General features: G+C 27.6%; 1 protein-coding gene across 2 annotated transcripts; it reads right to left on the reverse strand.

Moving 5' to 3' along the window:
* Nucleotides 1-1,948: 1,948 nt before the first annotated feature.
* LOC113377606 lies at nucleotides 1,949-18,168 on the reverse strand. Of its 2 annotated transcripts, XM_026617978.1 has the most exons (25): nucleotides 17,891-18,168; nucleotides 17,218-17,385; nucleotides 15,845-17,148; nucleotides 14,162-14,305; nucleotides 13,638-13,892; nucleotides 13,359-13,499; nucleotides 13,226-13,285; nucleotides 12,618-12,815; nucleotides 12,004-12,147; nucleotides 11,772-11,834; nucleotides 11,638-11,700; nucleotides 11,294-11,488; nucleotides 11,019-11,165; nucleotides 10,742-10,929; nucleotides 10,232-10,289; nucleotides 9,977-10,162; nucleotides 8,993-9,245; nucleotides 7,831-7,927; nucleotides 7,308-7,742; nucleotides 5,854-6,172; nucleotides 5,475-5,631; nucleotides 4,760-4,972; nucleotides 4,283-4,494; nucleotides 2,961-3,362; nucleotides 1,949-2,388 (listed from the first exon to the last, which is right to left on the reverse strand). In XM_026617978.1, the coding sequence occupies exons 1-25, from the start codon at nucleotides 18,081-18,083 to the stop codon at nucleotides 2,200-2,202; spliced, it is 5,784 nt and encodes a 1,927-aa protein (XP_026473763.1). In that variant the 5' UTR covers nucleotides 18,084-18,168; the 3' UTR covers nucleotides 1,949-2,199. The 2 variants fall into 2 exon arrangements, with proteins under 2 accessions (XP_026473763.1, XP_026473764.1); XM_026617979.1 differs by lacking the exon at nucleotides 17,218-17,385 and having other exon boundaries at nucleotides 1,950-2,388.
* Between the last annotated feature and the right edge of the window lie 8,211 nt (nucleotides 18,169-26,379).

The raw sequence follows: 26,379 nt of genomic DNA on the forward strand, positions 1-26,379 counted from the left end.
TGCCAAAAGCTAATAGCACGTCTCCTTAAAAATATACATCGAATGCTTCTTGAATTATTCAAATCGGTTGATCCATGTTCCCGAAATCGTCGGCGAAAATTTATATCCAAACACATACATCCATTTTTTTTAAAGCATGCCAAAATGTTCAGAAACCTTTGAAAGAAACCCTACGGAAAGTAAATAAAAAATGTGACCAATCAGAGTCGTTGAATTAAAAATACACATTCAATCTTAACGCAAAGAAACAAAGTATTTTTGAAAGATGCTGGATAAATTATCTTCCTTATAGATCCCTAATCTACATAATTAAAATGTGCAATGTTAGTGCAGCGCTATAATGTTTTTGGCATTTTCTTCAGGTAACTGTTATTTTTGATTAATTATTTCTCTTTTCACTGCCAATTCTGTTCATTTCTCCATATTCCATAGTAAATGTATTTTATAGACTCCGATACAACTTTTTTCTCCAAAACAGTGATCTATGTCTTCTGAAAATTTTCATTAAACAAGTAATTCAAAAGCTACGGTCATTGCAATTTAGATATAACATTGTTGAATAAAATCAAAATCATTTATATTAGATTTTGGGATTTTTTAACTAAACTGGCAATACAATACTGGTTAATGAGTCTGTAAATGCTTTGATCCTTAATGAAATTTCAACAAACTTAGATTAAATATATGTTGATAAAACAACACTCGGTTGAAATTAATAGTCTCCAAGCATTACAATCACTAATCAAATATTTTATGAATTGATAAAAAAGCCACAAATTATTAAAACTCTTTTATTTCAATAACTTATCCTATTTGAGAAACTAAAGAGCATTTATAAGGATAATAATATCTATAATATAAACCACAATAAAATAATTCTTAAACTTTATGCTTGAACTTCCATATTTCATATTAATGCAATTAAATAATATTAAGTTAGGTGTTTGACAATAAAAATAGCACAAATATAATCCAGAAGATTTATTTGAAAATAGAACATGCAAAAATCTCTTGTCAGGCCTTTATTTCGATATAATTCTTACATCATATTTTTTTTTTGTATATAACAAGTATATATTTTTTTTTGTTACATTAAATTTGACAAACATATGAGATAAGAATTTATCTAAACAATTTTATTTGAAACAAAAATAAATGGGTGCAAGATTTGGCAAAACTTAATTTAAGTTATAAATAAATCTTATAATTGAATAACAATTTTATATTAACATTCAACAATAAACTTTATACATATACATTAAAATCAAAAATGTGTATAGTTAATGCAAATCATATTTTTGTACTCATACTTTATTTCTTTTTGATGCAATAAAATGATTTTAAATAGCCTGTGTCAAAATCTATAACTATTGTCAACTTTTTCAAAATGTACATCATTAACCCTTTTGACTCAGATGCCGCCGCTTCGGCGGCAAAATTCATATAAATCTCGGAATTCGCGAGTGGAAAGTGTTGATATTAATTCTAATGCCACGAATTTTGTGTAAAATAATTATATTGCAGCTTGCAAAGGCTGCAATAAAACTCCGTAACTACAATTATGAATATGCTCAAAAACATACAATAAATACATTAATTACGTAATATTATGATATAATACAATTTATAATATTCATTGTTAAAAAATATAAAATAGAATGAAAAATAAGTAACTGCTATACAAGTATATGAGTATATGAGTGTAGGTGATTGAGTGCATGAATATATTATTATTTATAGTTTATAAAATATTATAATTATTATACATATTAAACTTTATTTACATTTTCATTTTTTAAACACAATATATCTTTGTAAAACTGAAAAAAATAGAAATAAGTATGATAATTTCTTTTGTGGCAGTTGAATTAATGATTCCAAACAATAAAATAGCCTACAAGCCAATAAAATGGTAACTATCAAGCTAAAGAATTTATTGATTTTGGATTTAACAATATATAAAAACCCCAAATATGAACATGTTAAGAAAAACTAAATAAACTTTCCAGTCAAAATATTATAAAAACAATTAAACTTGAAATTAAAAAAAATGCTCTGCCATTGAATCAATTGTCATATCTTATGGTTATATAATATATAAAACTATCAAATTAAAATGCTCTGCTTTTGAATCAATTCTCACATCTTATGGTTATATATAAAATGCTCAGCCTTTGAATCAATTCTCACAGATTATGTTTATCGTATGCTTTTCGGTTTCGTATCACCAATAAATCTCACTCTGACAAAACCGGCATTCATTCCAACGGCGATAAAGCTGTGACATTTTTTATTAGGATTATAAGCCACTCTTGTTAGGGCGTTAAGTGGATAGTTTGGCGCTACCACAGTTTGCGATTCATACTCTTTGCAGTTTGTTTCTATTTTCTGCAATAAAATATTTCAATTAAATTATGAATACAACATTTAATTTTATTAGAGTATAAAAATTAATCAAAACTAGTGGTGTATAGTATGGCATTGTGCCTTAAGACAAATTGCTGGTTATAAATACTGTAACTTTCATTATTCTTATTTTATAGACAAAATATAAAAGCTTATGTATAGATAAGGAAATTAGCTTATGAATTGGATAAAAACGTTTATTATAAAAATTAAAAAAAAAAAATATTCTTTGGAAATTAAAAAAAAAAATTAAATTTTGAAATAAAAGAAAAATCCCCAAAAGCAATCGTTCTGTCAACACAAGCAGAATATTTTAATCACTCAAATCGGATGCTTGGTTTTCTCAAAAACTGCAATTTTTTTACATTTAGCTCCTTATCTTCGAAACCGGATAGACTGGACTAAAACTATACACCAGTTCTCCCAATCATTACATATTGAATGTGTTTTAAATCATTCAAATCAGATTATGATAATATTATCTCAGACTAATAGCATTGTAAAGCAATTAGTTAGTTTTATAGATAATCAAATTAACTAAGTTAAAAACTCACTGTTGGAAAATCATAAAAAACTAATCCATAATCTTGTACAATATCTTTGTAAGAACTCCTAAAAATTAAATTTTGAGCTGCATCTGCATCAAATGCTGTAGATGTAGTGTCTTCAGTGTCCGACAAATCTTCTTCCCAAGAAGTGATGCTTTTTGTATCATACTCCAAATTGGTTAAATTTTTGCCCTTGTCCTTAGGATTAGTTTTCTTTTTGTTGACACTTTTTTTAGCATTATTTTTTTCATTTTTAACTTTATTTTCAATAATCTTATTTGTTTGTATTACATTTTTGTCCCCGTCATGAACTGTTTCAATAATTGTATTTGTGTCATTATCTGCACTACCTAGTACTTCTTTGTTATCATCAAGTTCTAACTTCCTTATTAAGCATGCACCTAGCATCTGGAATGGAAATGTCATTATGTAACATTTTTTTCTATAGTTAAATAATAAAAACGCTCTTGAATTTTGGATACAATTATAGTACAGCAATACCCCGTTTAACGCCGTATCGTTTAGCGCTGTTTCGGTTTAGCGCTCTTTTATTTCAACCCAGGTTTTGAAAGGATAAATTAGGAAGATGTTGAAGAAATAATTCAAGAAGCTGCGCAGACTTTTTAATGGTGAGCTCAAGGAATGAACTGAACAAGAAGAAAACGAAAATGTTGACAGCAGTGATTCAGCAAAAAAGCAAAAAGAACTTTTGATGGTGTTTGTAAAAAGGAGTTTGTCTACCATAACTGAAATAATTGATCAATTCATTGAAAATGATCCGAATTTTGACAGGAGCTCTAAAGTAGGGCATGGTGTTAGAGACGCCCTATCCTTTTTTAATGAACTTTTAATAAAACAATGCAAAAGAAAAAGTAAAACAACATTAGATGCTTTTGTCACACAATGGCAAAATACTAAAAACACGTTAGACTAACTAAATATGACTGACTTAGAATATTTTTTGTTTATTCAAGAATATTCATTTTGTTATTCATATTTTGTTTCTATTTTTACAACAAATAATAATTTGGTATTAATTTGGGCTTTAAGAAATAAATGTTTGGTTTCATTTTTAGTAAAAATAACATACTTTTTAAATTTAATACCAAGCCAATTGCCCCTATCCTTCTTCTTCCCCTAACCCCAATATTTCCATGTAAAGATAGCCTCATTTAGCGCTGTTTCGCATTGCGCTCTACTTTGATGGAACGTATCTCCCGCGTTAAACGGGGTAGTCCTGTATTTGAGGTGATAATGTTTCAAGCAAAAAGAGGGTTAGAAGGTAAAAGTAATGAAGCGTGTTTCAATAGAAAATACATAATACTTACTAATCGTGTCTTTTTAATCCTTTTTGAACTATCAATATAAGCCATTAGTTGATGAGGGTATATTGCACTTAATTCACCACCATCAGTTACTTGACAGAATCCATTAGTCCAATCGCATGCAGCTATATCCCAAATTAGGGAACTCGAATTCAAAACAATGGTTGACTTGTATGTTAAATCACGTAATGTGAAAAAACTTGAATTTGCTTTACCTGATTTTATTTTTTTTAATATTATTGATAATTAATGAATAATATATTTTTAATATATAAAAATTTTATGATAAATGCTTATTAATAATGTTTATTAATAAATTACTAAGTTTGTCAAAATCATATTTCATAAATAATTCCATTTTCCTCAACACTTTCTACCTAAATCTATTTATAGAATCAAAACTAGTTCAAGTTCTGCTGCCATATGCTCATTATGATTTATTTTGACAAACTAATAAATATCAAGATTGATATGACCCACCAAAGCCAAACGCTTCATCCAAAGCAACTAAGGCTGCCATCCAATGAATATTTGTACCAGCTGCGGTTATGCAATTAGTTTTCCCAAAATGTCCATTTAGAGGAAATGCATCGACAGATCCACTTCTTGTGTCTGTGCGCCAGTACTGCATCGATCGGTCCATCGAAGCAGTGAAACAATAACAGGCATCCATGTACGGAAAAACCACCAATGCTATAAAATGTTCAAACCATTTTAATTGAAAGTATATATTAAAATATACCATGTGTCATGCCATAACCATAATTGAAATGTGATTTAATGTCCTGTGATTGCATACTAATGGAGAAGCCCAAAAGAAAGCAGGGATGGTGGGTTGTGATGATGAAATAATATGTGATATGTTAATAGGTTAATACGAACGTGCAAACCACATCATGCTACTATACAGTAAGGTTTCAAACAAAAGAAGAAACTCAAACATACAAAGATACATAATTTTGTCAACACCAGTTCGGTTATATTTTTTTAAATGCAACACACACAAAGTAATGGAAAAGATAGTTATCGAATTTCAATAAACCAAAGCAGCAAACAGAGAAGCATTAGTTAAAGCATCTGCTTATAGGTGGATGCTTTCATACTATACTACCCCATACCATAAATTCAGAAAGGATCTTGGACAGCCCAAATGCTTAACAATTAAGGGAACAATTTTTTTTTAAGATAAAATTACCTGAAATTACAGTGTAATGTGCTTTAAAAATCAAGTTGGGATGAAAGCACAACATATCAGCATATTCATGTTTTAATAATGGGCTCTCAGTTGATAAATTCCAAAATGCAACAAAACCTGAACTGAAACCAGCAGCTATTATGTTATGGCCCTTTTCCTATAATATTATTAAAATGTTTATATAAAATAAAAAGTTGCTTAAGATAAATTATCTTTTAAAAACAGTATTTATATTTATTCATTTATTGAATTGATTATATTTATATTTATAAATATAAGAAAAGAAAACTTTCATTCACACACTTATGAATAAGGATATGTTCCTTCATCGACGTAAATACATATGTGCAAATATAATATAAAATTTCATAATTCTTACCTTTGTCCATGATAAAGCCGTCGTATGGTCGCTACTTTCCATGTCATGTCCCATTGTTAAAACAGCTACTGGTTTCTGATAAAATAATGGAATCTCATTTGAATCTGACACTTTTGGAAGACATATAGAATAAATATAAACATTTCCATCTGAAGCAGCAACTGCTAGCAGACCCAATCGTTTATATTTCTCAGCACCATGCAATGTTTGTTTTTCAAATTCGCAGACACCTCCAGATGGACACCATTCCAATTTCCAAATGGCCCCATAATTATGTGCAATCATATACATTAGTTTGGGATTGGTTGTACACTTTTCTCTGAAATATTTATTTAGAAGATTTGAAGATTGTTAAAATTTGATAAATATCAGTACATTATAATGCTAATATGATAGATATGCAAGCATGCATTTACATAAACAACAAATATAACTAGTGGGGTGTATGGCATCGTGCTTTAAGGCAAATTTCTGGAACTTCCCGTGTCGTGATTAAAAATCTTTGTACAGAACCCAAAAAAAATTTACACAAAATATGTACACATTATTAAAATCTCTATAGAATATTCGATAATTTGATGTACACATATGTCCAATAAACATTTTTGACCGCCAAATGACATTTTTTTTTAAGTTATTTTTATTGAGAGTCTATAACCGCTGGACCTGCTTTCCCAAAAATTTAATTAGTTCTTTATCTTCTCAATACAAGTAAAATGTTTTTTGAATTATTAATATCGGACGTTTCGTTCTCTTAAAAACTGAGTTACCGTTTTTGGCACTTTTTTACCCCGTCTCCTTAACAATACGAATCGAATGTTTTTTGAAGTATTCAAATCGGTTGATCGGTGTTCCTGAAATCGTCAACGAAAATTTGTATCCGCACACATGGACACACATACATCCATTTTTTTTAAGGTATGCGACAATGTTCAGAAACCCCTGAAACGTAAATATATATAAAAATTTTCATTTTCAATTTTTTGCGATTACTATAACTTACCCCTACAAGTTAATAAAAACTAAAAGCAAGTAGCTTTTTTAAGTTAAAAAATTATTGACAAATAAGTTAAAAATCAATACATCAGATCTAGTGAATAGTTTCCAATTTCCAAAACTGGTAATAATTTGTTGTAATCTGTTAATTACAAAGAACTAAGTTGAGTAATATCGATTCAAGACCAACCAATCAATGCTAATGCAAATAAAGTCTGTACTATCTGGATTTATAATTCTCAGAATTAAATAAACAAAATTAAACTTAACTGCTAAGAAGAAATAGTTCAATGTACATTTTCAAAAAAGTAAAAATATTGTGTTTGCATACTCATAATGTACACACCCATAAACAAATACATACAAAAATGCTTTTTCCAATTTCTGTGTTGAATGACTTCAAATATTGAGGAAAGATAAACTTAGGAAATATAATTTATTGTCAACAAATAACTTACATTTCATCATCCAAAACTCCAATTTTCCAAATTTGTATTACACCTTTTTTATCCATATTTAAACTGTTATCAAGTTTAGGCACCTCATCGAAGCTCCTGTGAGTTGTAACAGCTATGAACTGCTCACCAAATTCTTCGTTTTCAATATTATGAACTTCTTCTAATGGACACCAAGCTAAGCCCCAAACTGGTCCTCCACAAAATATAGTAGCTATACCTGCATCACTGCAAAAACCTTCATATTTCTTATAAGACTTCCAAGCAATGTCTTCCGATTCTAAACACTCTTTATAAGGGCCACTGATATAGGTTATCATAGTTGAATTTTCTCCTCCCTTGCTTATATAAGATGATTGCAAAACGGTTGGAACCATATTACCGGTTGTGTTACATAAATGGCAAAATAAAGATTCTTCAGAATAATTTTTCTCTCGACTGAAAATAAATATTGTTATTTTATTCAAATCTATCATTGTTACCTATAAGACATATCAAAATGAATAATCTGATATTTATTACATACAATTTTAAAGTCCATTTTTTTGCTGCTTTGTAGTAACGAGAAAGAATATTATAATAAGCTCGATCTATTAAGAGAAAAGAGAATTGCGGAACACCACCTGTAATAAGATATTTATAATGTTATGTATTTTTTGTTGTGATGTACGTGATAATGCCGGGTTTTATATAAAATATACCATTTATATCATAATACATGTATATAATATATGCAATAAAAGAGTATAAAAATACTTGGAATGTTAAGAATTATTCTTGAACATATACAATTAACGTCTTTTAAACCTGAGATAGAAAATAAAAACATCATTTTATAAAGTTATAACATTCAGATAATATTTATGTAAATGCAAAGCTTTATATGAATTATATATCATCCATAAATCTAATTTAACTTCAATTGTTGTTTCAATTCATTAAGTTATAATATGAAATATATGTAAATGTTATTTAGCCGAATTGTAAAGCTAATAAACAGTATTCCTGATCATCAAATAGCTTTTGAATTTTTCAATTGGTCCATTCACTTTAGAGACAAAGTCGACGTCGAAATTTGCATTCACATGCGCATGCAAATACTATTTCCTACTTTTTTATATCAAACAATTCAGAGTTGAAGTATAAAAAAACTTATTAGCACTAACTTAGTAAAATAATTTTTAGTTAAATAAAGTTTTTTGAATCATTCAAATCGGATGCTTAGTTCTCTCAAAAATTGCCATTTTTTGCAAATTTAGCTGCGTATCTCCGAAATGGATGGGCCTGCCTTTACCAAAAACTAATCACCACTTCTCTCCATCATTATGAATTGAATGTATTTTGAATCATTCAAATCAGATGCTCTGTTTTCTCGAAATCTCGATTTCTATTTTCTGCACTCTTTGTCTTGTATCTCCGTAGCGGCTGGACCTGCCTTTGTCAAAAACTAATCAGCAAATCTCACTATCAATAGGAATCGAATGTTTTTTGAACCGTTCAAATCAGTTGATCCGTGCACCCGAAAACGTGGACGATGCACATATCCATTTTTTCTGAGGTATGCCAAAATGTTCAGAAACTTTCAAAACGTAAAAATATGCAAAAATTTTCATTTTAGATTTTCGGCCCATTACTATAACTATCCTACGGGAAGTTAATAATAGTTATAAGAAATGTTCAATACTTACGCGTCCGTTGGAAATTATTTTGTCCTTCTATGCCCGATACTGCATCATCCCATTCTGCTCCAGACAGATCATACTCTAAATCATTTTCACTTTCATTTTCAGCGTCAATATCAAATTCCTTGTCTTGACGTTCTCCTAAAATATCACTATCAATGATTTTTTTCTGCAATTCCGTGATGTGCTCCTTTGATACATGCTCTTTCATAATATCTTCCACATCAGAACGAAAATTGCAAACTGTACACCAATAGCCCTAAAAAATAAAAGTATAGATGAACTAAATTTGGCATTGGTTTTAATGTATAATTAATGTTTGGAACTAATGTATAATTATTTTAAGATCAGTGTGATGTTTCCTAAAAATATGTTTACAAATTGTATTTTATTTTTCATCACTGAGTTAGTTTATTACCTTTAGACATTTTTCTAAAAATTTATTTCTTGTTTATATTATTTTCTTCATTATTCAACTTATTTTTTTAAACCAATTGATGATAGTTAGGTACGACGCGATCAAAATATTTTACATTTCTCTGCTGATTATAAATAAACGGCTCGACCGTCGCGCAAAACTGGTAAAGGTTAGTACTTAATCAAGTTACATTTGAATGACATTTGAATTTTTAAAATCAGCTGTTTATGAGGTAAAAAATAGGCTCATATACATACACGCAAACTTTTTAAAATTTTGGTTTCAAAGAATTAAGAATGATTTTGAAATGTTGATAAAACATAAAATGAGCAAGTCAGAAAATGTACTAATGTAAATAAAAATTGCAATGCAAAATTAAAAAAAGTTTAAAGTTTCACAATAATAAAAAAAATAATTCAAAATGTATGGGGTGATTTATGGCGGGATTTAACTGTCCATTATTTTCTAAATAGTATCTTTAACATACTACATTTATTTACAAAAAAATAAAATTCAAGAACATTTATTTGAACAAATTTTGGGTATATATCAATTATACAGCTTAAACTCACTCGTTTAGGATGGAGATTGCAATTTGTATAGTGAGATTTTAATTCATCAATATCTGAACTTCTAAATGTACATGGTATATTTCGGCAATTAGCTTTTCCATCTTTTGAATTACTTATTTCTTTTGTCCAACATTTTACAACAGGATTTGGTATTCTAACCGCAGCCGGAGATGTAAACAGATCATTCTGAAAATATATGTTGATGCAGAAAGCAGATAAAAGAATATAAAATATTAATTTTCCTTCCTGACTAACAATTGTTTTGTTCTGCTGAACTACACCTTTCTTCAAATCCTCTATTAAAGTCAAAGCTCTAAAACAAGTTAAAAAAACTAGATTAATATCCAATTGTTCCTAAAGGGTTTGTTAAAATCATTAATAAATTTCTTCTAGAATAGCTTAACATAACTCTTATTACATTTTTACATGTTAACACTCACTGACCATTTATTTTGGCATACCTATATTTAAATCTCAATACATAATAATTTTAAAATTTACTCTCTGCACTAGCAAATTTTTTAAAAAACTACATTCTCAATTTAAAAAAATCAACACCTTCAAAATCTATTTGAAAGTTTTAATAATCAAAATTATTAAAATATATATATATAAAAAGCATTCATTTAATATTTTTTCATAAAATCAAAATTAATGTTGCATAAATTGAAATTATTTTTACAAAATGTGATTTTAAATCTTTCAAAAGAAAAATAGTAATAAAAATGATAATACAAAATGTACAATTTATACTGAAACACATACTTTGATGCAGCATGACGCTTATTTCTAGATTCATTCAGATTTCTCATAACTACTTTATCCTTATGATTTTTATCTTGATTAGACGGTGTCTTAGAAGAATTATGTACTTGATACACATGGGTTGGTAAACTACTTTTAGCATACGAACGCCCACAAATTGGGCAAGGTGCGCGTGTCAGTAGTATCTCCTATGTGAAGCAAAAAAAACAAAATCATAATAAATGCTAAATTGTAAGTCAAAATTTTATTATTTAAGAGTATGATAGTATTAATTTACCTCTTCTGATTTGTTACACTTTTCATAATGAGAAAAAAAACCTACAGCACTTTTTTTCTTGATTTTGCAAAATTCACATTTTAAATATTTGTTCTTTTTCAACAACTTCTGTAAAATATTTTCACACAATCTTCTATTATTGAAGTCCTATAATATATAATGTATAATTAGAAGTAATATATCTAGTTTGGTAAACAACCAATGTTAAAAAGTTTTTCTTTATACTCGACTACCATAAATATTTAAGTTTTTAAAATATGAATAATATTTCTTACAATGGGTGTTTCTTCATCATTCCATGCTAAATTATTGTGTTTAACTTTGTGAGCGCTCCATTTACTAATGGATACCAACTCATTGCATTGTGCGCATTTAACTTCTCGTGTTTTTTTAGAAGTGTTAAGATCATTTTCATCACCTCCCTTATCAGATGTGAGTGTAGTATCTTTAACATCAGTTGCTTCAAATAGCTAAAAATTAGTAAAAATAACCTGGATATTCTCTTACAAGTTTATTTTCTTGTTTTGAAAATATTTTATAGATAATCAGTAATATAATATTTCCAGTGTTAATTAACTAAAGATACATCTTAATTCTAAATCAAATTGTAACTACTTACATAAGAGCTTTCATTAATTGTGCTGTCTATATCCATAGCAGTATCATTGAAATCACTTGACTTCTGTAACAAAATTCAGTAAACAATAATATCAATTGTTAGTGATATATTTTATGTATTTTAAAATCACTTACCTCTAATTCATTAGAACTAATTATGGATGTATTATCAGTGAGAAATGTTAATTCACATTTATCCTAAAATACAACAATTCATATTTGCAAGAAAAGTTATTATAATTTCAAATAAACAATTATATTATTTACAAAAAAAAGTGCTAATTAAACTCAACACAAAAAATAGCACTATCAACCACAGTTCATGTTTATTAAATCGTTTATAAAAATATCCAACTTATAAACTGACCTTAATTTTAGTACAATTCTCAAGATGTTCAAAATATTCTGTTGTAGTTTTTTTCTTTGTATTGCAATATTCACACTTCAACATTTCGCCTTGCATTACCAACTCATCTAAAATTTTCTTGCATATGAATTTATTCTTTAAATCCTAAAAATAAATTTTTAGATAAAATTAAAAGGTTATAATTCATGCTAAATATGTGCATCTGTTCAACTTATAAATATTGTTCTCAACACAAAGAGCAATACAAAAAAAAATATTTTTATTAAGTTTATGTAACTTATTAAAAAAAACTTTTATCATAATGCCTAGAACAATTACTAGAACCTGTCTTATTTTAGTTTAAATGAATATGATCAATTTAAATATCAGAGTTCTATAAACTATCAAGTAGTAAAAATCAAAAGCTAATGTGAGCAAATGCGAAATGAAGGACAATTATAATTATTGATATACGTCAGCCAATAGCTTATATGTAACTTTACTCATTGAGAATCAGGAGATATTTTAAAATATGCTGTTGAATAATTAATATTTTTATTCAATTCCAAACTATATGGTTTAGTTAAAATTAGGTACTTAAATTATTATTATATATTATAACAATTATATCATACTATGGACGATTCTTCATTATTCCATGCCAAATTATTATGCTGAATTTTATGTTTATTCCACTCCTTCCTAGGCATCAAATTATTGCATCGTGCACATGTAACTTCATTTATTATTTTTGAGTTATCAAGAACGTCATCAGAAGATTTCATGGTCGAAATATCATCTTGTACCAGAGTTTTATGCAAGTTCTCAGAAATCTATATGAAGTATTTAAAATACTTTATAATCATAAATAAAAAACATAAATTTAAATATAAAAAAATACTTGATTATTGTTACAATTAATTTGAATAAACAGTGGTACCCTGACATAATAGTTCAATTCATTCAATCAATATTAATATAAATAAAATAAAACTATAAAATAGTTTATTATTAGACATCCAAAAATTTCCTGTGGTAATATAATCATTGTTACAACAGACAAATTTTTCATATTTTCATTTTGTAAATAACATTTTTCTAGAAAATATCTGACTTGTTCTTGAATTTTGCTTTGTCAAAGCAACGAATTGAAACACTCGTATGTGGAGTCGATCGTAAGCCGATGTACCACAACATATTATATTACCTACTCAAAAAAGAAATCAAAAATCGGTTTACTCACATTGAGATCACTTTTGTCATTTGCTGACACATCCCGCAGCAGTGGCAATTCTCTGCCTTCCTGAAAATATGACAATCTGCATGTATTTAAAAAATATGACATATAAGGTATCTATTATAAATGCTGTACTTACAAAATTATTTTTACACATCTGCAGATGTTTTATAAATTTTGGGATTGATAATATATTACTTTTACAATTATAGCAAGTAATATATTTATTTTTTTTGAATATAGGGTCAAGTATCTTTCTCATTTTCTTTGGATCCTGATCCTGCAGTAATATTAATAGTATAGCCAACAATCAATATTATCGTTGTAATAATTCTTTGTTATCACAAATAAGGCAATTTTTTTTTATTAAATCCTGGTACATAAGTTTATAGTAAAAATTATAATACAATATACTCACAACAGGAGTTTGACCCTGAATCCACGCTAGATTATTATGTGTAAGATTATGTTCCTCCCAATCAATGTGATTCATTTCTTTAGCACAGCATGCACATATAACCTTAGCACCGGGGACATTTAATTTTGATATGTTAGGCTTATCATGATCCTTATTGGATTTATGGAGTAAATTCTCAAAATGGATTTTATGAAGTTTTGCATGATCATCTTTAGTCACCTTAATATATAATCGTCTGCAAATTTTACAACATCTCTGCAGAATAATAAAACCATTATATTTTGTGATAAAATTAAATCAAATCTATAGTCTGATTTTATTTTATCTTGTATTTTATTTGTTAAACACTTTTTTTCCATTTTATAATCAACAGAAAATCAGAATATACAACATGCCTAATTCTAAAATATCTAAAATAAATAGCATAATTACAATGCAAATTTCTTGCACAACAAAAACAAATGCATTCACACACACACAATTTTTTTCACTTCTCAGTGGATATTAAAAACAATCATATTTACCTTTGAAGCAATGGAGCAAGTTTTAATATGATTCAAAAATGATGTAGCATTATTTTCTGAATGACAACATTTTTCACACAAGAGAATACCAGTTTTGGATAAAATATCATTTAGAATTTGTTCAGATGCTTTATCATCTGATACCTGCAACATTTAACACTTGATTAAATAACTAAGTTACAAATTAAAAAATCAAATCAAAGCATACAATATTAACAGTCAAAATGTATACGCAGAGCCAGCCGGAAGCCACATGTGCATAATAAAATTATATTTATGTCACACACTTAAATACAAAGAATAGTGATTTGAAACAAAATTAATAAATTTCAATTTAAAACAATTATTAATTGAGAATCAATTTAAAACAAAAAATATACATTTTGAAGTCTTTTCAAAGAAAGTTTTAACTATGAAATAAAAAAATAATTTGTAATGGCCAAAGAAACTGCAACCAAATAACTCATTAGTTTTCATAGATGTTCATAAACGTTCAATGCAAATATGGAAGTATTATCATAAGAAAAGTTTATAATTTCACTTGTATTCAGAAGAATGAGCAAAAAATTACAATCTTTCTTGAGAAATATGCAACGAATAATAATTTGTAAAAGTACAGGAACAGAAAAGAAAATTTTGAGTAAACAAAATTCCTGTAGTTGTTTTTTGTTCCTGTCCTTTATAATATCAACATCCATTTTAAATTCAATAATTTAAGTATTTACACTCTGATATATAAAAACAGCACACACACATACACACAGATTTAAATCAAGTGTTTCTCCTTCATATTCATATGTTCAATAAACAGTTTATTACGAAATAGTTATCCTATAACATCGAAGAAATAGTACTTTTTGTCTCACATAACAAACTCAAAAGAGACATAACTTAATATTTGAATTACAAAATTTATTTCTTTGCCTGAAAAGAAACTTATAAAATCACATTTTTTGATAAAATCGTTTTTAGAAAAAGTATTAGTGTATATTCTATCATACAGGTTATTAATTCTGTTTTTTCTCAACCCTTTTGTTTTAAAAAACTTTCAAATTTTCTAACATTTCTAATATTTTAACTTTTAAAGTTTAGACTTTAACAGCTATGTACACAAACTTGGTTTTTTAACTCCAATTCACAATTAGTTTTAAATAGTTGATTTTGAATTAGTTTAAAATGTTAGTTTTTTAATTCTAATTCATAATTAGTTTTAAATGTTTGAACTACTAATAGCTTGGTGTTAATATTGTGTCAATTAGTGTAGTATAATGTTTAAATGTTTTTGTCTTTTTCCACTGGATGACGGTCTCGATGAAGACTGAAACGTATGGATTAATAAAGCTGTTTTCCTAATTGCTCTAGTTTTTATACTTGGTGATATTGCCTGACTCAACACACACGTTTTAATGTATATCAACACCAAATTTGCATATTCCAATATATATATATATATATATATATATATATATATATATATATATGTGTGTGTGTGTGTGTGTGTGTGCATTAAATTTTATCCAATAAATTCTAATTTTATGCATATTTCAATTTTTGTATATTACTTGTTAGTAAAATCTATTATAAAAAGGTGGGGTATATTAATGTTTCATTAATAGGGTATATATATATCATTTAAAAAAATGAAATCTTAATTTTAGTTTAAAAAATGTGAGAAATACTTACAATTGAAGACTCATCAACTAAATTATTATGCATTAATTTATGTAAACTCCAGTTTGATTCAACAAATTGATCACACATTAAGCATTTAATATCACAGGTTTCATTACTTTTACTTTGTAGTGTTATATACATATAGCAGAAATCTTGATTCTCTACTGATGCAAAAGTAAAAATATTACCATCGTCGGAAGTAGCAGATGAGTTGGAATCTATCCTTTTTCGCTTCTTCTTTTTCCCAGCACAAAAGTCTGTAAAACTTTTACTTAATCTTGGAGTTCTTTTTTCTACAATTATTTCAGTTTGTTCCATTAAAGTTTGATTAGCAGTTTTGCGTCGTTTTGGTGTAGTAAGTTTTGATACACAGGGTTGCTCTGAATTATTAAGCTGAGGTAACATTTTGGGTGTTTTATTTTTACTTGCAACAGAATCTTGATCATTGATATAATCTGAACAATCAAGTTGATCATTAGTGTTTTCCATAATGTCAACATGCAATTTACTTTTCTGCTTTCTTTTATGTCCTCTTTCAAGTGTATGAATTTCTGTACATAGGTTTAATTTTGTTTCAGTTAATAATGTATTTTTATGAAGTTTTGTGTTTTCATCACAATTCATTTGTTTGATGACTTCTTTAGAAGTATTAGAAATTATTTTTGAATTACTTATCCTACTTTTATGATCATTAATTTTTATTGATGATGTCTCCATAGTACCATTTGTCTTCTTTGTTTCATTTTGCAAATGATTTACAACTTTTTGGCAGTAATTTTCAATATTAAAACTACTTTTAAAATTAGTATTATGAATACTTGATTTTTCTCCTATTGAATGTAATTTATTTTGTTTTTTTGAATTTGGTTGTGAATCCTTTACATTAATATCTTTTCCAGAATTTTTACTATTCAATGAAGAATCCAAATCAAAACAACTTTTATCTTCTATCTGATTTTTCAAAAGACAATGATTATTTTCAGCAGTTGAAGATTCAATAACAAATTTCAGATTAGTTTCTTCTTCCATTTTATAATTATTTGTACTTGAGTAATGCTTTCGACAGCAATTCAATTTGCCATTTAAGTAGTTCATTTCACAACTGCATTCAGTATCTTCAAATTCATTTTTAATAGTATTTGAAACTTGCTCTTGTTTCACAGATTCAATAGTAGAATTCTGATTAACTGCATTTTCAGTATAAAGTGATAAAATTTCTTTTTCTTCATTGAGACTTGAGTTCAAATTTTTAAATGTTAAAGTTCCGTTTTGTTTAATAATGCCAACAGCACTATTATTTTTGCTATCTCCATCTATAACAGTAGAATTGGATTCTAAATCATTTTTATTTATTGTAGACAAAGTAGATTGTTGTAACATACCAGCACCATTTGTATGTATAAATTTATTTGTACTTGACAATTCTTGAACATTTTTTAAATCCTTATCCATACTAGAATTTAAAATCTTGTCAGAATTTCTGAAAGCGCTTTTTTGCTCACATAATTTTTGTATTTTTTTCAACTGTGCACTGTTAGTTAGACTTTTGTCTAAAACAATTTTAAAATTAGTTTATAATAGAGTTAAAGTGCACAATTTTTTAAACAACTTTATAACAAAAATGACAAACTTGTTTATTATCAAGTAGAAATATATAAGTGAAGTTATTGTAATTGATTAATTGATGAACATGAATAATTCATCCGCACTAAATGCAGACTCATATTCATATTGACAATTTATGAATAATCTATTCAGTAGAATTGTAAAGAAGAATAAAAACAATTCTTTCATTTTAGATTTTTTTTCAATTACTATATAACTTACCCTACGGGAAGTTAATTAATATATATTTTTTTAAGAAAAAGGATGATTAATATACTTATACAACATGAATGTTGGGTTCATTGGCAAGTAATTGGGTTGTTAAAAAATCATTTGTCTATTACTATAGTGACTATAAATTTGTGATAATTTTATTATATGTGATCTAATTAAATCTAAATTAAAAAAAAAACGCAAGATATAGAAAATTATAAAAAAAATGAAAATTACCTTTAGTCTTTTGAGATTGTTTTGGTGTAGAAACAGCAATTGTTTTGACATCACCAACATTTTGTTCATGATTAGTTCCATTCTGCAATACATCTAGTTTAATCCCAAGTTGTGCTAATAAATTTGGCGGTATAATAAATGTTTGTTTTGCCTTCGGAGAATTACTTGATGAAGACCCCGAATCATTGCTCATAATTTTACGAAAACTTTCGATCGATGAATTGATTGATATTTAAAATATTTTTATAAAATCTTATTAATTAAATATGTTCTATATATACATTTTTTATTGATAATTAATTAATGTTTTAGTATTAAAATAAATAAAATTTAGTTGCATAACCTCAAATTATGTTTGCCAAATGTCACTCGAAAAACCACGTGGATTTTTCAAGTTCCTGTTTTGTACAAATTTTATATACTCTTCACTGTTCTTTAATTGATAATATTTTAATAATAATAATAATAAACTATTTTCACAACATACACTATATACACGTTAAAATAAATATAGAGATCTAAATAATTTATAAGCTATAATATATACACTTCTATATACAATTAAATAAATAAATAATCTTATATTTGTAATAAATATTCAATTCGAATCTACGAATTCTTTTATATAAATCGCTTGTTAATGATAATACACGTTTGTAAAACGCCTTGGTGATGGCTTGCTGTCATTGTTGCATTGCATGGCGTAGTGACTACAGCGCTGGAATTCGAATTCGAGTACCAACGGATCGGGTTCGAGTCTACAATCCGGCGGTCGATTTTTTTATATAAAATCGTTTAACTAGTGGTGTATGGCATCGTGCCTTAACGCAAATTGCTGGAACTTCCCGTACCATTTTTTAACTTCCCGAAGGAGAAGTTTATGTTTTCATCAAAAAATCCGATTCTATAATTTTATGTTTTCTCGACGTTTTAAGCCATTCTGAACCGAATGAGACCAAATTTGGAAAAAGTATGTGTGTCTGTGTGTGAACAGATTTTTTGCCGTAAATCGGCGTTTTCTCAAAAACGGTGGGACCGATTTCAAAAATTTAAAAGCCATTCGATGTATCTCGATGTGGACTAGCGTTTATCAATTTTTCGCGATGATCAGCCAAGCCGTTTCTTTGTTAATAGCAGAAAAGAGAAAAATTTTTCGTCTACGTTTTAGCCCGCAGTTCTGAATCGATCTTGAAAATTCAAAAACCGTTCGAAAGATATTGATTGGGAATCGTGCTGATGAGTTGTTGGTAGTGATCGGCCGGGACGTTTTCTTGTAATAAAGTGTTAAAAAATTTTTTTTCGCCGATTTTTATTATTATTTTTTTGACGGTAGATACCATAGTCTTCTAGATCATACTAAAATATTACGGCTCCACGACAATTGGTCTAACTTTGAAAATTCGTCAAAGTTTGCAAAAATTGGTATCGTTTTTTTGGCATTTGACAAAATTAAACATTTGATCGACGTTTTCTCAAAAACGCCTGAACCGATTTCATAAATTTAAAAGTCATTTGATGTATCTCAATGAGGACTATAATTTGTCAGTTTTGTGAGACGATCTGCCGAGCCGTTTCTTTGTAATTTAAAAAAAAGTGTTAAACTTTTCATCCACATTTAAGCTCAAACTACCGAATCGATTTTCAAAAATCAAAAACTGTTCGAAAGATATTAGTTGAGAATGATACTGATTATTTTTAGGTGAAAATCTACCGAGCCGTTTTCTTGTAATTAACTGTTGAAAAAAAAATTCATACGGATTTTTGTGTTTTTTTTAGGTGATATATATCATGGTCTTATAAAACTTACTGAAATATCACGGCCTTATGACAAGTAGTTTAATTTTAAAAATTAATCAAAGTTTGAGAAAATGAGTAGTTTTTTGACGTTTGTTAAAATCAAAATTAGACGATTTACTTGGTATAACGATAGAGTACTTGGTCTTAATGAACATACTAATTACTAAACCATTAAAGTCCTGCGGAAACTGGTTCAATTATGAAAATTATTGATTTGTGAAAATTTGCTTTCAGAAAATTCGAGGCAACGTGTTCATTCGTTTTCAATTATGTGTAATAAATCAACTCGGAATACTTCTAATCAATCATAAATGAATTTATTTTTTATTGATTAAGTCGATTATTTAAACATATCGGGAAGTTTATGTAACTTGCCTCAAGGCTAAACACCAAACCAACTAGTTTTTTAAATGCTTTAAAATTTTTTGAAAACGTTGAAAAAAAGGTTGAGAAAATATGTCTTTTTCAAAAAATGTTTCATAACTTTTTGATAATTTTGAACTTTTTTTTAAAGTAATCGCGTTGCGTTAGCTGCTTAGAAACGAAATGTCGAAAAGCGTAAGCGCCGCGTCTAACGCGGTGATTCCTAAAGTGGTCCACATGGACCCCCAGGGGATTTAAAGTATATTTTAAGCCTAAAAAATTTGTTGGATTTCCGAAAAAATCTACAGTGGTGTATCCCCTTAACCTGCGGGAGATTAATTAATATTTTTTTTAAAGAAAAAGGATGATTAATATACTTAATTACCAATGAATGAATGTTGGGTTTATAGGCAAGTAATTGGGTTGTTAAAAAATCATCTGTCTATTACTCTAGTTGCAGAGAGTTTGTTTCGTTCAAATACTTTAAATTTAAAATTATCGCAAATATCCTTCTGCAATGGCTAGCATAGCTCACAGCGTGTTCGATTCACACGACAGGGATCTTTGGATCGAATCCTGTCATTGACTTAAAATTTATGAAAAAAAATTTATGTAGTCAATTTGAAATTAAATGAAAATTGTAGTTGTTAAGTAGATATTGAATAAAAATTAAGAAAAATAAAAATTGCAGAATTTGAAAAGCTGAATTGAATTAGGAGTACAAAGAAAAAATATCAGAATTTGCTGAAATTAAAAAGAAGAATAAAGAAGAAAAATGGAATGAACATAGAAGATGAATAGAATTAGAAATTTGATAGAAAACAGCAAAAATTGAAGAAATTAAGAAGAAGAAGAATATAGAATTGGGTATATATAGATTGAATATGATATAAAAATTGGTTTTATAGAATGTAAATAAATAAAAATGTTGTAGGTGGCTAAATGCTCAGAGTGAGCGAGGCCAAATAATAATTAAAATAAAACCTTCTGCACTAGTTATAAAAAATATATGTTTCATATAATAAATATTTTGTCCAAAGACGTTTCGTTAGTTTAATAGTTACTTTCAATTAGTTTCATAACTTCGAAAATTGCGCGGGAAATTTATCTTATACGTATCCCATAAGACTTCATTGTGAATCTTATAGGACCTTGGAAGATTCTCATTTGAAATATATGCCAACAATAAACATAGTAATACCAATAAACATGTCAGTTAAGCACAAAATTAAATATAATGCCTTATTTTAGTGATGTATTATGTATATCGGTATCTTTATTAATTGAGTAAGAAATAGGATAAAAAATATAATATGAAGAGAATCTGGGAATGTTAATGCATAACAAATTAAAAATTTGAAGATACTCTGTTACTATACTATCTTGTAAATATTTTATATAAAAATAATAATGAAATATCATATAATTCAATGAAAATTAGTGGTGTATCGCATCGTGCCTTAAGACAAATTGCTGGAACTTTCCGTACCGTAACAAAATATTCGAGTCATACTAAATGTTTTCAAACAGATTATTATAAATACTACAACTTTCATTATTCTAATTTCATATACAAAATATAAGATTATTAATTGGAGTTTATTAATTGGACGACGACATTTATATATGTATCACAGAAAAGTAAATAAACGTAACTTAATCAATCGGATTTAAAATGAAAGACATTGTCGAGTTATATAAACTGAATGGCAAAGTTAAAATTATTTATTTAAATTATATAAGTGAACTTTAAAATTTTAGCCAGAATTAAAATTAAACTTAGAATTATTTTCGATATATAAGAAACAAACTTTTGTGGATTTTTTTTAAAATTTTGAAACAAAAAAACCCAAAAGTAATTGTTTCGTCAAAACAAGCAGAAAGTTTCTTTAATCTATCAAATCAGATGCTTAGTTCTCACAAAAACTGCAATTTTTTGCACATTTAGCTCCGTAACGGATGGGCCTGTCTTTGCGAAAAACTAATCACCACTTCTTTCCATCATTACGAATTGAATGAATTTTGAATCATTCAAATCGGATGCTCTGTTCTCTCAAAAACTCGATTTCTATTTTTTGCACTCTTTGATCCATATCTTCCAAACGGATGGACCTGTTTTTGCCAAAAACTATTCAGCACATATCCCTATCTATGGAAATTGAATGTTTTTTAAACCATTCAAATTGGTTGATTGGTTGATTGGTTGAACGAAAAATTGCAGACACACAACACAAACACATCAATTTTTTCTAAGATATGCCAAAATGTTCAGAAACCCTCAAAGGTGAATTTATGAAAAATTTTTCAATTTCGATTTCGGGACGATTACAATAACTCACCCTGCAGAAAGTTGGATGGAATTCTAAGAAATAAATTATGAAGTGTTCAATAGATATTTATTATAGATATCTAAATTATTTAAAAACTGAACGTCCCGCATAACTCAAATAACACGCGGAACTCTCTTCGCGGACGCTGTGAAAATAATGCGATTGTATTCCTAATGACAATCGGTGATTACACAGAATGCTAATTACGTGGACGATACAAAATTAAGATGTTAGAAAGTTCCAGGCATGATATATGATAAACTTACTGCATGATTTGATTGGTCTCAATTTGATTATTCGAGGTCACACTTGCTAAAAAGTATATGACAACTTCCTATAGATTATCGTTACATCAAATATTTTTACTATTTTTTTTTCAGGAAACTAAATAAAAAATTATGCCTAGCTGTATCAGCGACGGTTTTGTGAATGTGTCAGAATCTGCAATTCACTCTGGACTAGATATTTAAATATGTGACCTGATGGTTCTAATGATAACAAATATAATCATTATATAACATTAAATCATTTGAAAAAATAAATTTAAATTTATTACACACACCACAACCTAAGATTTATTGCTTAAATGTTCAGGAACCAAAATTTTTAGAGCAGACTATTGAGCCCATGCACCTATTGATTTAGGGCAAACGATTGGAACCATTTTTAACTTCCCGTAGGGTAAGTTATTGTAATCGCCCAAAAATCGAAATTGAAAATTTTTGCATTTCTTAACATTTTGAAGGTTCCTGAACATTTAGGCATACCTCCATGATAGTGACTAATAAACATTATTTTCAATTTTAGTTTACAAAGGATAAGTATTTAGTTTTTATTTAGGTTTAAGCTCATATCGTAAGTTAATTAAAAACAATAAACGAACCTATAACTTAACTTTTAACATCGTTCAGGTAAGTTGCAATAACTTCCCGATTCGATCAACATGAATTGAGATTTAGCAGCTTTTAAAATTGGCAAGACCGAAATTTGAAATTATTTTTTAGATCTCATTATTCTAAACTTTCAGGAACTTTTATAATTAACCACTTCTGGAAGGCTTATAATATTTTAACATATTTGTTAAGACCATGAATTCTATCATCATAAAAAGTTTCATCTAAATCCTAAAAGATGTTTCAACAATTAATTATGTAAAAACATCCCAGCCGATCTTTATTGAAAACTAATTAGCACCGTTTTAGGTTTTTAAATTTTCAAAATCGGCTAAGATTTTTTTTCCGAAATCGTAGAGAATTTTTTGCAATTTTCCACAAATTAAAAAAAAACTGCTTGGCGGATCGTCTCGCAAAGCTAGACAACGAGAGTCATTATTGACTTTCAAATGAGCCTTGAATTTTCGAAAGCGGTTCAGCTATTTTTGAAAAAACCTAAACGAAAGATCAAATTTTGGCTGACATATACACATACATACTTTTTGCAATTTTGGTCTCAAACGATTCAGAATGACTTAATTCGCCAAGAAAACCTAAAATTAGTATGTCGGATTATCTGGTGAAAACAAACATTTCCTTCGAGAAGTTCAAAAATTATCAGCCTAGGGTTATTTGGATATCACTTGATTTGAAATTTTTGTTTTCAATATCTGATGGTTATAAGAAATTGAAGATACATATATAAAATTATGGTTCTTCTCGCGTTGCTCAAGCGATATAAACATTTACTGATTTTTTAAAAATATGTACCTATACTTTAAAAAGTTTATATTTAAAGAAATTAAATATTTTCGTACAACTAAATTACACGTAGGTAAATTTTCATATTCTCAACAGTTAAACAGCTCTAGAAATAAATGTAAAGAAAGCTCCCAAAACAATGTACTAAAGCTCTGAAACATGACGAGATTTACCATGTTGATTATTGGAATTACAAAGATTATTACTATGGTATCCGATACAGAAAAAGTGTTGCATGCTCATTCACACTTACTTTATATATATAAAATGACATAAAACTATATATATATATATATATATATATATATATATACTTTTATGTCGTTAACACTTTCTCTTGCAGTTAATCATAAAGTACTTATTCGAGTAGATAGCGGTTAAAAAGCGTTATAAATTATACACAATATCTCACTAACAATTAAATGTCACAAATGGGCAAAACTAATGATAATATTCTATTTCATGCCCGTCAATAAATTCTTTATACTATATTTACACTTGCTATTAATCGGTTTATATTCCAGAATAGTATTTCTTTGCTCCATTGAAGAAGTTAACTAATTAAATTATTAATAGTTTAAATTAGCATTATAATCAACTTGCTTATAATTTCACCTATAATGCTTAACAAATAACTTTAGAAAGAGATTTTAGAAAAAATCATTAAAAAATACAGCAATAAATTGATTCAAGAATTACTAACTATTTTTATAACTAGGTATTTCAAATTCAAAATTATTAGTATATAAAAAATAAAATATTTGTGGAATATTAAAATCCCAAGATATATTATGATATATTATGATTATCGGCACGCAACTCAAACAACCATAAACAAGTTTCTTTTTGAAATTATATTTTTTAAATCATCTACAAATTAAACAAAAATAATGTATTGTAATTATTCTTGAATAAAACGTAGTTACTGCTAAAGATTTCAGTAATGATCAAAATAGATAGAACTTTATTAAGGGGGTATTCTAGTGTAGAGCGATGAATTTTAGGTCATTTTTAAAGTGTCGTAATAGAATGTTTATTAATATTATTAAAATGCAATACAAAAATTAAAAAAAAGTTGAAAATTGAAGAAACTGGCAGCTGATGAAGTCACAAAAAATTGGCACCTCAGTCTTGACATGATTTCAGCCCTCCTAGCCATCCGAAATAAAAAAAATAAAAATATTATTAATCTACAATGATGTCGCAATCGCCCGAACTAGTGATGAGTAAAAACAATTTTTTTTAACAAATTGGCGAATGTTTGAAAAAAAGTGTTTTTTACTGTTTTTTTTAGAGTTTCTCGAATTTTTCAAAAACAGTAAAAATTGGAATTTGGGCATAATCCTAGTTCGGGCTATAGATAAGTCTATAAACAAGACTCTCTGAACATTTCAAGTGAATCGGTCGAGTAGAACTCGAGAAATCCTGTGAAAAGTACTGAAAAAGTCTGTTCTGAGAAAAACGTATTTAAACTGATGCGTGAAGCCAAACTAGTATAAAGACCAAGTCAGTAAAATGCCTATATCTCCGAAAATAATTCAAATTTTCAAAACGTAACCATATTCTTAGATAGTTAAACTTTTGAAAAAAAATCGTTTTTTTTAACTTCTACACTAGGCTAGAATACCCTTTTAAGAATAGATTAAAATTTAAAATTTGCATTTATATGTTTGATAATAAAATTACAATTATCATGAAAGAATGTATCTATCCATATATAACAGTAGTCATTTAAAAGTCCCTCTTTCTTAATTTTTTCGTGTTCAAAATGCATTTAGAATGAATTTGAATATCTTAATTTAAAATTTGAAACAGAATATCGATATTGTATCTAAAAAGGCAATTTTACTCGCATACGGGTTCCACATTTACGGAAGCGACAAACCTGTCAATAGTTAACTACATTACACGTTTTTATTTAGAAAATTGTTCAAATATCAGATGTATATATATATATATATATATATATATATATATATATATATAAAGACGTAATATTCCATTCCATGACCTATTTGGTTGTAAGTATAGCCAATTGCAGCATTATTCGTTTTTCTTGGAAGCTTAAATTAGAGTTAATCTCTTGCAGAATGACTTAGTAAAATATATTCTACGGCGAGAGTTAGCAAAATATAGTATCTAAAATAAAATTGAAGCAACAGAAAACTAGGTAATACATCTTCATATCTAAAATAATTAATATCCGGAGTAAAACAAACTTGCAAACGCCTCAGTCTGATTGATCTTCGACTAGCTGGAGAACGGACATCTTTGGAAATTAAATAGATGCCATTCAAAGTTGGTA

Source organism: Ctenocephalides felis, unplaced genomic scaffold, assembly GCF_003426905.1.
Source record: "Ctenocephalides felis isolate EL2017-DRISC unplaced genomic scaffold, ASM342690v1 CF-g0.4_SCAFFOLD_01886, whole genome shotgun sequence".
Lineage (NCBI taxonomy): Eukaryota > Metazoa > Arthropoda > Insecta > Siphonaptera > Pulicidae > Ctenocephalides > Ctenocephalides felis.

Coding starts and splice junctions, on each gene's coding strand:
- LOC113377606 (XM_026617978.1), bottom strand. CDS start 18,083: ATGAGCAATGATTCGGGGTCTTCATCAAGTAATTCTCCGAAGGCAAAA. Junction 13,500..13,637: donor TTCAGGGTCAAACTCCTGTT/GTGAGTATATTG, acceptor ATATTACTGCAG/GATCAGGATCCAAAGAAAAT. Junction 4,495..4,759: donor GGATGAAGCGTTTGGCTTTG/GTGGGTCATATC, acceptor AAATAAAATCAG/GTAAAGCAAATTCAAGTTTT.